A 13,794-nucleotide genomic window follows, 5' to 3' on the forward strand; every position below is an offset into this window, starting at 1 on the left:
CAAATCAAAGCAATGACTGTGGAAAGGGCGGACGGGACTAGCTCGCCGCATTTCCTCCTCTGTCTCGGGATCTTTCCCACGAGACCCAGCTAATTTAATTTGCTGCTTCTCCCCACTCTGCCCCCCACCCCCACCCCATCAAAAGGCCGTAAAGCAGCTATTCCTTCAATCTAAAACCAGAGCTTCTGACAAGGGAGGGAAGATACTGTGGATGATGTGTCTGTACAGATGTAGAACTATTTTCCAAATATACGTGTCTTTTGCCCTTGATGTCATAGGAATGATCCCAGTCACAGAGATGAAGACTCAGAGTGAACTGAGTAGATGTTTCACGCCACACTTTCTGACTCTAGACCTTGGCTGTTACATCTTTAGTCATTTTCACGTGCACCTGGGAATAAGCAAAGCTGACTTCCCTTTCACACCTTGGTCTTTTTCCAGTACTGAGTGGCATCCAAGTTCTGGATGGTTTTCATTCCAAGGTAGTTCCAGTGTCCTGAACATTTACTTTTTCTCTATAACTCACCATTATTCACTCCTTCCAGTTGGCAGGTGACTTGATCACGGACATCTTCACCGTTGTTGGCTCAATGACGTCAGCCTTGTTGTTGATCCTCTTTCTGGCTGTGGTGGCTTCTGTGATTGCCTCCAACAAGAGGGCAACTCAGGGAACCTACAGCCCCAGCCGTCAGGAAAAAGAAGGCTCTCGAGTGGAAATGTGGAGCATGATGCCACCTTCTGCCATGGAGAGGCTGATTTAGGAGCCTTCTGTCTCCCTGAGACAGAGATCCGCACACTGTGAACGTGATGACGGCATCCGAGCGTCTTTCCGACCTACCTGGGCTCATCAGTTTACAACTGGGCTTTCACGGGAACCGTGGGAAAGATTCCTTTGGCCACCTTAAAGACTTTCTGGTTCAACCTGACATCATCATTTTATTATATTAGCCGATCAGTCTCAGAACAATGTTTCTGTGCTAGTAATTTCAGCCTCATAATTAGCAAAAATATCCTCCAGGGGATAATGTCTTCTGGGAAAGGCACTAGTGCCTATCATGTAGCTTTTTACCCTAGCACCTGGGGACCGCTTTCTTAGTTTGCCCATTAACTGGCAACTGCATTTTTTTAAATACAAAAACTACAAGACGCATCTCTCACTCTTCTTATCATGCGGTGAAAGGTTGTAGTTGTATACCTATGATGAGATGCACATTTTTGCCCTTTAATCATGGACTCAAGAAAGTCATGGGAATGATTTATGTTTAAAAAGTGACCCAATGTCAACTAATAAAAATGGAAATGTGGTTATTGTCCTTTCTGAGTATTTTTTTGTATTTTGTGATATTACGTGTGACAAAAGTAGTCTCGATTTATGTTTTTAGAACCTTCTTATGAATTATATCTTTTAACTACATCACATCAAGCATTATACTTAAAGTCATCACTTTTTTCTTTCTTTCTTTCTTTTTTTTTTTTTTTAAGATTTATTTATTTGAGAGAGGGAGAGTGTACATAAGCAAGAGAGCGGGAGCCAGGGAGCAGAGGGAGAGGGAGAAGCAGGCTCCACTCTGAGAAGGGAGCCTGATGTGGGGCTCGATTCCCAGGACCCCAGGATCATGACCTGAGCTGAACGCAGATGCTTAACCAACTGAACGACCCAGGTGCCTCTAAAGTCAATGCTTTCTATAAGGTGTTGCTTATGATCAACATACCTCCCTAGACAGGAAACAATATGGAAGGAAAACTCAGATTCTCAAATCTAAAAGACCAGGTTCTTTCCTTCCAGCTGTTCTTTGATAAGTCAGAGTTGATGTCAGTGACATTGTCTAAGGGTATGAAAGAAGCCTGAAGTGTGGTGTATGTGCTTTAAGGGTTACATGTGTAAGACCGTCTATGGGGTACAGAGAGAAAATACCAAGCCTTTTATTTATGTATACTTTCCCCCAAAGATTTGGTTAGAATCTTATATATGTTTTGAAATTAAAACATTAAAGTAGCATATAAATAAAAGTTGTTTTAAGATTTTATTTATTTGAGATAGAGAGTAAGAGCGAGAGGTGGGGGACAGAGGGAAGAGTAGGCTTCCACTGAGTGGGGAGCCCAATGTGGGGCTTGATCCCAGGATCCTGGGATCATGAGCTGAACCAAAGGCAGATGCTTAACCAACTGAGCCACCTAGGCGCCCTTAAATAAAAGTATATATATACACATACATACATATATGTATGTGTATATATACATATATATATATATTTTTAAATTTATATATAATATATATGTATATACCTATTAAAATTATAAAAATATTAAATTTTTAAAATATATATATTTATATAAATATATAAAAATATATATTTTATATATTTATATATTATATATATTTATATATTTATTTATATATATTTATATATAAATATTTATATGTATTTAAAATATATATTATTTATATATATAAATATATACATATACATATATGTATATATTTTAAAAATTTAATGACATGAATTTTCAATCTGTGCTAGAGCAATCCATCTTCCTCAACTACTGAAGGACGTCATTGCAGAAACTGTCCCTCTCCCTTCCATGTCATCAGTTTTCGCTCCATGCCGGATTGTTCCGATAGCAGCAAACATGCTATCATAGTTCCCATGATGTAAAATTCTCTCCTGTGGCCCATTTCAGTTACCATCTGTTTCTTCCCCATCCCTTTCAGCAAAACACCCCAAAGATTTTTTACATTTTCTGCCTCTCCTTCCTTTCCCCTCCTTCTCTCTTGAACTCAAATGCGTTTCTCTGCACCCCGCTCCATGAAATAGCTCACATCAGGGTGACTGATGACCTCTACGTTCCCAAACACAGTTGTCAGTCTTAAATCTTCAGCTAAGTGGGCTCTCAGCAGTCTTTGAAACAATTGTCACTCCTGTCTTCAAATACTTTCTACCCAGTGAGACACCATTTCATCTTGATCTTCCCCATACTTCCCTGTCCAGTTCTCTCCATTGTTCCCCTCATCTCCTTGACCTCGGCTCTATTTTTTCCATACTGATTATCACAACTTGTCAAATCATATACTTTTTTTTTTTTAAGATTTTATTTATTTATTCGACAGACAGAGATCACAAGTAGGCAGAGAGGCAGGCAGAGAGAGAGGAGGAAGCAGGCTCCCTGCTGAGCAGAGAGCCCAATGCGGGGCTTAATCCCAGGACCTGGGATCATGACCCGAGCTGAAGGCAGAGGCTTTAACCCACTGAGCCACCCAGGTGCCCCAAATCATATACATTTTTGCTCTCTATTTCCCCTGACTAGAATTTAAGTTACATGAAGACAAGAACTTCTTTTCTTTCATTGCAATATACCCCACCTAGAACGGGCCAAAAACACAATAAAACTTTCTGCATAAATGAACAAATAATGGTTGAATGTTGTGCAAATTTGTAGCTGCCACCGGCAAGTCCAAGATTTGTGTGACCTGTCATTGGATGCTGCTGTGACGTCTAAACTATCATAGCTTTATAGTGTAACGTTTTTATCTCCCGCATTCACTCTGTTTCTAATATGGCTTTAAATGTTAGTTCGAGAAGATGGATGTCCCAGGGCGCCTGGGTGGCTCAGTCAGTTAAGTGTCTTAGGCTTAGGTCATGATCCGAGGGTCCTGAGATCACCCTGTGTCAGGAACCCAGCTTAACGGGGAGACTGTGTCTCCCTTTGCCCCTCCCCCTGCTCTGTTCTCTCTTGCTCTCTCTCAAGTAAAAAAAATCTTAAAAAAAAAAAAGATGGATGTGTCTAGGGGTCCACATGTGGAGTATGCCATTAGACATTGTCTTTACTCTTGGATCTCATTAGAGTCACAGCTTTTTTTTTTTTTTTAAGATTTTATTAGAGAGAGAGAGATGTGTGCGTGCACGCATGGGTGTGATGGGAGTGGGACTGGGGGCTGGGGAAAGGGAGAAACAGACAGACTCCTTGCCGGGCTCGAAGCCCAACATGGGGTTTGATCCCAGGCATCTGAGATCATGACAAGAACTGAAAGATACTTTAACCAACTGAGCCACTCAGGTGCCCCAAGTCAAAACTTCTTAATAGAGGTTTACATGGAAAAGACAAAAAGAGCTCTTGCTTAGAGGAGAAAAATAAGTAGTTGAGTTAAAAAAAAATAACAAAACAAAAAACAAACACACTAATAGAAGTCAGAGTAGAAGCTGGTCCTGTTGGGATTAGCACAGGTAAGATGAATAAAATTACTATCCATGGTGATACCCTACAGTTTAACAGAGCTGTCTAATCTGGCTAGTCACCCTGTTACAGTGCCCAGCTTCAGGATTTGGGTGGAAAAACCTATTCAAATAGATGCACACATGAATGCATGCAGGCAGGAGTGAATGCCTGGTGCCATGTGCGGGCTCCAGATACTTAATGAGGTCATGTGCAGGCTGGTCCTGCAAACCAAAGCTCCACATCTTTGAACAAGCCAAATGGACAATATCTTATGCAGGAATGCTTCCAAATTTGCCCCATGGAGTATGTACTCCGAGCTCTCTTTAACAAGATAAAGCTCACCCTAAGTACAAAAATCTAGTATCTGCATCCCAGGGTTGGTGCAACTTTCACTTCATACACATTTTTGCATTTTGTGTTAGCTTGGTTTCCAAGAAGGCGGGAGCCATTTCTTCGGTGCTCCTTTGCATTGTGATGTTCCCAGCCCCGCTGTCTAGAGGTGGAGTCCGGGCTGGCCTGGGATCTGTTTGACCAAAAGAATGTCACAGAGATGATGCTGGGTGCCAGAGGCTTGCGAGGTTTTTTCTCCTCTCTTGGATGAAATGAAAATACCATGTGAAGAGAGAAGCCCAGCTATGACAGTCATCCTGGCTGAGCCCCCTTCCCGCCACCATGCCTGCTGGTCTCACCGGGGCCACTAAAGTGACCCTGGTGAGACCAGCAATGGAAAAACCCAATCAATCCACAAAGAGAAATAATAAATCATTGTTTGAAACCACAAAGGTTTAGGGCGGTTTATTATGTGACAATCTATTCAAGACACAATTATTTGCACTAAGGAGGCAAACATAGGAATATGGCAATATACAGCACTTCTCTGATTCTAATTTCTTTTGTCTCTGAAACTGTTGCCCTGGGAATGAGTGGACATGCAGGATCCACCTGTATAATCATAATAACTAGTCCCTTATTAATAAAAGATGACCAATGGATGATCTCTCTGTGAGTGGAAAATGAGGTGAGGACCCGTTAAATCCAAACACAGCTCTGGGTGGTGCTGAGGGTCATGGTCCTTCCAGGGGGCTGCTGGCAGGCTTCGGGGCAGGGCTGCAAAGTGGACACAGCCGTCCTCCTTCCTGTCCCAGGCGAACCTGGCTGAGGGAGCTGATGGAAAAAGCGCATCTGGTGTGTGTTTACAAGGAGTGACAGGAAGACTCCTGTCGGTGGCCTCTCACGTGACTCTTGTAGTCACAGTGAGTGCAGAGAGAATCAGGAAATGACATATGACTATAACTTGAATCAGGTCCAATCTGCCTGGATTTTTACTTCCTTAAATTACCTATTGCTTTACAGATCCTCTCGGGCGGGGTAGCGGTGATTGTGTGATGGCCAATTAGTATTAGCAGTAGTAACTGCAGAGTAATTGGAGAGGTAGAACTAGAAGGCACCATTCCAATGATAATTTTGATTATTATAATGATGATGAGGGACCCTACCAGGAGCGCAGCTAAAGGCCTGGGTGTATTTACCTTGCTGCACGGCAGGCATTAGGTCTCCTTTAAAACCTTAGAACAGCTCTTTGGAAGAGGAACTTTTATTCTCAAGAGCCTCTGGAGAAAAAGAAACACACACAGGTTTAAATTTCGGATCTGCCCCATTCAGGTGACGTGAACTTCGCCTGACAAGTGGGACTCGTGGGCATTTCATACTTAGTAGCGTCAAACGCTCAGCTCCGAGTAGGCACACGATGTCTAGCGGTCATGGTTATTATTCAGGTAACACGGGATGTCTGCAGGACAAGTGGCACGCTCCGTTTCTCCCACCTTCTACTCCGTCTCCTAAACAAACCATGCAGGTAACCCATCTTCTTACTCTCCTTTACATCCATCCTCTGATGTATTTGTAAAATAAGCAGGCTTTGTGCAGAGAAAGAGGATTTTTCCATCGCTCTCTGATGGCTCTCCCACCCAAATGAAGGAATCACTTCATCTATAAGACGGACATGAATTGCACATACTACTTGTATGTTCTCAATAAAATGTCAGAAAAATAAATGAAAAGGTTTCCGGTCTCTCAGCCTCCCAAAACAACTGACGATAAGAGTAATTTTTTTTAAAAGTTTTGCTTTACAGAGATGACTTTTTAAATTTTTTTTTTAAATTTTATTTGCCCAGGCTTTTAGGGAACACTCCTTGCACCTCTTCTGTTAAAGAATCAGAATCATCTACAGTCACCCAGAGCAAGAAAGATTGACCCCTGTATTTTGATGTAAATCATCCTTTTAAAGATTAGCAACCCAAATTCACCTGGTTTTATGCTCTGCAGGGGTATGATTCAAACCATGAAACTTTCCTTAATTCTGGAGTAAATATGACCTTTCACATTTCAATGTGCTTCCAGCAAAAGTGCAACTTTATTGCTGTGCATTGCACTGAATAGTGATGACAAAAATGCATGTTTCCAATTTAAGGCCATTCTTCTGTGAATTGGTGCCCAGGCTTCACTTCACATGGTTCCAGAACCCTGGGAACAACATCCATCAAACGTATCTGGCAGTCCTGGCCTAAGGACAGGCGCTTGAAGAACCAGTCCCAGAGTCTCCTAATATGTTGGGTGACAAGGTGACAACATCCCCTTGGAAACAGCTCCCAAGTCCACATCTTCCAGCTCTAAGTGGAGAACTTCTGGGAGGTGCTCAGGGTTTCCAGCTTGGGGCTTTAAAATCAGAGCTCATTCAGGGCAGACATGAAGCAAACCCTGAGTGGAAACAAGTATATGTGTTGTTAAAAGGCCCCAAAATATAGGTGCTTCAGAAACCTGTTGCGACTCAGCTCTTCCTGTCATGGGTATAGATATGTCAATTCCTACGTTAATTCGCTCAGTAACGTGCTCACCATCTGAAAGCCTTTTACTGCCACAAGGTAATGTCCGGATTAGCTCCCCCATAACAGGGGTAATTCAGAACACTTATTTTACCCGGTCAGACCTGATTTTCTAAGAAAGAAAGAAAGAAAGAAAGAGAGGGAGGGAGGGAGGGAGAGGAGATGAGGGAGGGAGAGAAAGAAAGGAAGAGAAGGGGAAGGAGGGAGGAAGGAAAGAAGGGAGAGAGAGAAAGAGAAAGAGAGAAAGGGAGGAAGGATGGAGGCAGGAAAGGAGGGAGGGAGGGAGGGAAGGAAGGAAGAAAATTGCTCTCCATTTGAATAATTTGGGAATGTTTAATTTTGCAAAAAGATAAACTAAACAGTATCATCAAGAGTAGATTTAATTTGAAAACATTTTTTCATATAGAAAAATTTAGTTAAGTCTTACTCTTTTATGGTCTCTGTTATGGAGATCCTAAAATTATCTGAGGTCCAGAATATAGACGTCCCCACAGGAACCCAGTTTCCTAAGAGTCTTTGTTATTTTTCCAATGCACTGATATTTCATTTTCCTATAGGCAGAGGGAAGCCAGGAGGTCCTCTTAACTGGTGATCAGAATAATACATGGATTCCAATCCAACATCCCTCCATGGCCAAGTAATAATTTAGTTCAAATATTGACTCTGTAGTAATAGTACTGAAGTGTCTCAAACCAAAGAGGAGGAAGAACAATCTATTAGTTATGGATGATCCGTGGGAAACAGCTAATGGCCGGAATCACTCCAGTTTGTTGTTTCATTTATCATTTGGTAGAATACTCTTGCTTTGGGAGGATGAGAGGCCTTGTCAAAGGGGGAAAAAGGAATGAAGGAAACATTGTTTGTAATTAGGAAGTAAAATACAATATTGATAGAGGCCACCCTAAATTATTTGAAATGAAATATAAATTAAGTCCAGAAACTCTCTCTTGAAAAAAACTGGCCAAACACACCCATGTGATAAAATTACATTTATTTAGATTTAATGGAGTTCAGTAACTTACATGAGTATTGTTTTGATCTATTGAAAGCATTTTAGTAAACTTCCCATCAGCCTGGGCCAGCAGTGGCTGCACAAAGAAGCCTTGTTCCCTTAACCCAATCCAATGTTGAGTTGGCAGGGTGACAGAGCTCCTGAGATACTTGGTGCTTTCCAGAAGTTTTTAGTCTCCTCGAGTTCATTAGGAGGAGTTGTCACACGCACTTTGTTCAGAGTCCTCTGTTCCACACTGTCCTTCCAGGCACTAAGTCCCTTGAAGAGTTTGAACAAATCTCTCCACCTGCTCCTAAGTGTGGCAGGATCTCAGGACACAAAGATAAGAGCCTTGTAACCCCAGGATTCTGCAAGGCAGATATGCACACATCACTCTGATCGGAGCCCTGGATCGATATGTGGATGCTGAAAATCTGTCTACTGAGAACCAGTCATGTTAGCGTAAACTGCCATAGGCAGATTTAGCTGTTTTTCTTTTTTATGCCCCAAAAATGGGTCCGTGATTAAAGGAGTGAGACTGATATAAAGCGAAGGTCAAGCAAAGCTTTATTTTGCGCCAAGCATCAAGAATCTAACCAAACGTTCGGGGCCACACCTCTTACAAGAGAGGGCGACCCTTCTCTGTTTCACAGACTAGCTTTTAAGGGCAAAGGCCATGCGGTCGGGTCTGGCCACGCACAGGTGGCCAATGAGATCGTAACACACACTGGAAACTCCACAGTGATGCTAAGTGACTAATTGAGTTACAATTTACCCTAGTAGACATTTGAACCAGCCTATCATTAGGATTGGCACCAAAAAGGCTCCCAAAGGGCGGGGCCCATACTCCTCGGTAGCTAGGGAGACAGTATGCAACCCCCAACTGATCAGATGTCTCCACCTGGCCTGACCCATCCTTGTATCTGCACTTTGTTACCTGAGGCTGGTTTCCGGGACTTGTTTTTAAGTAAGTCTCCTAGGGGAAGGGGAGCAGGGACAGTTTAAGGGTTAAACAACAAGGCTATTGTTTAACCTCAATGGAAGCCTCTGGCTAAAATATAAAAATATAAAATAGGTCCTTACATCTCCCATCAGTGTTGTGTCCCAGTGAACTTTCTTGTGATAGAGCATCACCACCCTTTGTGGCCTACGAAAGGAAACGTGATCTCACTTTCCTTGTTCAGTACAATTTACTTTCCAGCGCAGAGGGCTCTGTTGGGCTTTAAAGTCCACCCCTAATCATCTGCCACCTCTTCCACCTGTAAGAAAAGGAAGTAAGTGCGACTCCTGGGTATCTCTACATCCCGCATCTCTCCCCTTCTAGGTGTTGGATCCCTGAAGTTAATTAAATACAGGGGTCTGATCTTTCTGAAGGGTCTCCTGCCCCTGTCTCAACTTTCTAACTTGTTCTTTTGCAGATGGACAGTTTCACAGATGCCCAGACCTCTAAGGCTCTCGGCACTTCCCAACCCACAGAGGGTTATCCAAATGCATGTACTTTGAATTACTCAAACATATCTAGAACATACCCATCTCATTTTAAGACCGGTACATATAGTAATACTTCCGTCACATTCATTCTAAATAGCAGAATTATTCAGTTTACTCATTTGATGAGAAAAAAAAAATCACCAAATGTCTTGCATTTGGTGCTAAGTACAGCATTATTAATTGACATCAAACATTATCTGAAATCTTACCTGGGAGGAGAAACGGTGGTGGTAGAAAAGATTCCACAGAACACACAGAAATTTCTGCAAGGAGTCAATTATTCCTAAGGGAGATACTCTTACCATCCTGGGCAAAAAAAACAGGAGTGCTCCAAAAGAAATGATCCTGTGTGGAGGGAGGTAGTAATGGATGGAAAAGAGGGAAGGGAGAAGCCAACTATATAAACACTGGTCTGGTGACATTTAAATGTGATAGGATGAGAAAGGTTAAAAAAAAAAAAAGTTTAGCTGGCAAGCAAGGGCACCCAAGACAAATCACAAAAAAAGATGCAGCTAATTATGCTGAAATTTCCACAGTGCTGAGTGTGTCATTCAATGTGGCCATGATACCAACATGAGATCATGACCTGCTTTCCCACGAGCCAAAGGTCAAAACTGATGAGGAGTCTATCAAATAATTTAAATACAGGTAAGTTTTAAATAACCTCTAAATTCTTCCCTGCTATGCTAACATTTTCAAAATCATTAAACAAATATGTACAGAGAAATCAATCACTGGAACAAACCCAGTGTCTGCTGCTTGTGCATATTATTTAGTTTAAACCTTAAAATATGTAATGGTCTCTACTTTTAACACCGTTAACCCAGACTAACCCACAGCCTGTAACCAAAGAGTGTTAGCGGAGCAATTTGAAAATCCTCCTAAAATCTTGAAATCAAGATGTCCAGAGACTTTTAGTTCAACTTACAATTGCAATGAAACATGAATATTAATACTCTGCAATAATCCCCCCAAATAGCATTCCTTGATAATGATACGGAACGTTACTTTGCTATCATGTGTCTGACCCCCCATGTTTTAAATATAATTTTGATGAGAAAGAACTGCTTTTTCTAGCAGGAAATTTTTACAAGACTAATTTCAAGTGTCTCTCAATTGTTATTTCTTTAGAGATTCAAGTGATTTTCTAACAGTTTGTCAAAAAGCATGTCCCTTCTATAAGGAGCCTATAATATAAAACAGAGCATTTCCTCCTACCATCTGTCTTACAAATCGGGATTTTTGCCTAATGGGCTGTATCCAATTCGGACACTTATCAAATCTCTGAAAGCTTAACTCTTACTTTAAAAATAAGTTTAAATTTGGGGAAAAACTGAATAAACACTAAATGAATACCGTTAGTGTATTTTGATACCCTAAAGTGAGACCTCAGATTAAAAACTGGAGTTATAGGGGCGCCTGGGTGGCTCAGTGGGTTAAAGCCTCTGCCTTCGGCTCAGGTCATGATCCCAGGGTCCTGGGATCGAGCCCCGCATCAGGCTCTCTGCTCAGCAGGGAGCCTGCTTCCCTTCCTCTCTCTGCCTGCCTCTCTGCCTACCTGTGATCTCTGTCTGTCAAATAAATAAATAAAATCTTTAAAAAAAAAACAACTGGAGTTATAAAAAGGAATGTGTCCATTCTCAATACATGCTTTAAAATGAAAGCTTTGCTTAAATGGTGTTAATACAAAACACCATCTGAGGGTTTTGGAGGCGAGGGGGTTGGGGGGTTGGGTGAGACTGGTGGTGGGTATTAAGGAGGGCATGTATCGCATGGAGCACTGGGTGTGGTGCATAAACAATGAATTTTGGAACACTGGAAAAAAAATAAAATGAAAAAAAAAAAAAACCCAAAAAACAAAACACCATCAACGTGAAATGGTCTCCATATTTCAAGTAAGTTTCATTCTAAAGTAAGAAAACAACACTGAAGAGTAAGAAGTTTGCCTCCAATGTCCATTCTTGACCAGAAGAAAAATTTAAAAATCATAGATGACATCTGTGAAGATTTTGAGAGGAGGTTCGGATGCCCTGAATAGCTTCCTCGATCCCACAAAGCATTCTCTTACTCACTGCGCAGAATCAAAGCGGGGCTCCCTGACCTGCTCTCCAAAAACAGCACCTAAAACTGAAAGGGAAAAGATACCACAGAGAACATGTGTATATACAGCAAAGTTTAGCTGAGATTGAATTAGCTAAGCTGGAGACTATGGCAGGATCAAAAGAAAAAGAGAAAAGGAGAATCTGTACATTAGCCCAATCTCACCAAAGAATATCAGGAAATTCTGTACTCAACATTAAAACCTTGCATTAAAACCTTTTTTTTTTTCATCCATAAATTATTTTTATTTCTCATTAAATGAGCACAGAGTCATTAGCATATTAATAACAGATATGTTTATTATTACATATCCATCAGTGCGGCTTTCAATACCACTTGAAACATGCATATCATCCTAGAGACGAATCAGTTTTCCAGTGCTTCTTATTTGATACACATTACTGCAAAGCCATTATAAATTACTGAGGAGGTATTTGGTTAAAAAAATAAAAAATAAATCATACTGCCCATAAGTATGAATCAACTCTTGTTATTGGACAAGAGTTTAACAGTATTTATCTGGTAATTCCTATGTTAACTGGAAAACATCGCAGATGTATTGCCATAATTTTCTTTTATATTGACATAAACCTACATATCTTGCAGAATTTTATAAAGTCATTATTGTAGCAGGTAGTTTAATGCAAAGATTGTACTCAATTTGTGAAAGTCCAACAAAACTCTAAACATTTTAAATTAAACCAATTATCAATGAAGAACCCACTGACACAAAATTTCTTGAAAATATGTTCTTTTGAAATTTCTACATTTAGTCATGGCAGTAAAATAATTCTTTCAAATTAAGGCACTAAAAGGTTCATTTTGTCAAAACAAAACAAAACAAAACAAAACAGGCTTGTCTTATAAAGGAGAGAGTTGATAGAAAAGAAGATCATAGAGAGAATGCACGTTAGGCATGCCGTTTCATTTCTGTCCTGCATTTTTCCCTGATACAGCATGGAGGCAGAAGCCAGACTGTCAGGCTGGATAACTGCCAGGTTCATTTTCCAACTTGGTCATTTGTTGGTATGGGACTTAAACGATATTACCCATTTATTTCCTCACTTTCTTCATGTCTATAAAGGACTAATTATAGTACCTACTCCAAAATTCTTTTTTTAAAAAAGGTTTGTTTATTTATTTATTTATTTATTTAATTATTTATTTAGAGTGCCCCCATGGAAGGGTGAAGGGGCAGAGGGAGAGGGAGAGAGAATTTTAGGTAGACTCCATGCTGAACATGGAGCCCGGTGCAGGGCTGATCCCATGACCCTGAGATCACGAGCTGAGCAGAAACCAAGAGTTGGTCACCAAATGACTGTGCCACGCAGGCGTCCCCAGTCCAGAAACTCCTAAGAGCATGGTCCAGGCATCCCCCCCTCTTTTAAAAGCCATACAGGTAGTTCTAATAAAATGCTATGTTGAGAGCCACTGGATTACATAAATATAAGATTTGTATAGCTTTATGATATGGTTTTATACTCCAAAATGCCATGAATTCAAACATGTAGACAAAAGGTTCTCAGTAATAATTCATTCTAAGAATAGATACTTTTATTTTAAATAAAGGGATCTAAAGCTTCGGGGAAATTAAGTAACAGACCCAAATCTTGCAGAACTTGGGGGAAGGTTTTAAATCACCTGGAAACTTCCACAGTACACTATTTATGCCACACATACTGTATTTCACATATGTACAAAGTTTTTCGTGTCCTGTAACTCATTCTGTTACTTCTAGGCAAGAAAGTTCTCAACTCACTATATAATAATATTCCAAAGAGGATATTTTCTCTCACTTATATATAAGGATAATCCAATTGTTTTTTGTTTCCGTGTCTATAAAATTAAGATATGACCATCTGTCTCATACACAGACACCTACAAACATTGAGACTAATCTCTGTAAAGGTGGTAGGCAAAATGTTAAAAATCAAAATCAATAAACACCTGAAACTAATTTAACATTGTATGTCTACTGTATGTTGATTTTTTTAAAAAAGGTTATTTTTTTAAAGTCAATAAAAGTTAGCTAAAACCGAGGCTTACAAGAATAATGTCTCTTTTCTTGCTGTCAGATCTTTGCTTCTTCTGTAGAAGAAAGACAACTTCAGTGCA

The 13,794-nt window shown here is 40.5% G+C and overlaps 1 protein-coding gene across 2 annotated transcripts in view; it reads left to right on the plus strand.

Annotated features, from left to right (window-relative positions):
* Positions 1-761, plus strand: part of CRB1 (crumbs cell polarity complex component 1) — a 136,454-nt gene extending 135,693 nt beyond the window's left edge. For both annotated transcript variants that reach the window (XM_047705093.1, XM_047705095.1), the window contains one exon: positions 546-761. In XM_047705093.1, coding sequence (XP_047561049.1) covers positions 546-761 — 216 coding nt within the window. The remainder of the gene's footprint in view (positions 1-545) is intronic.
* The last annotated feature ends 13,033 nt before the right edge of the window (positions 762-13,794 follow it).

Source organism: Lutra lutra, chromosome 15, assembly GCF_902655055.1.
Source record: "Lutra lutra chromosome 15, mLutLut1.2, whole genome shotgun sequence".
Classification (NCBI taxonomy): Eukaryota; Metazoa; Chordata; class Mammalia; order Carnivora; family Mustelidae; genus Lutra; species Lutra lutra.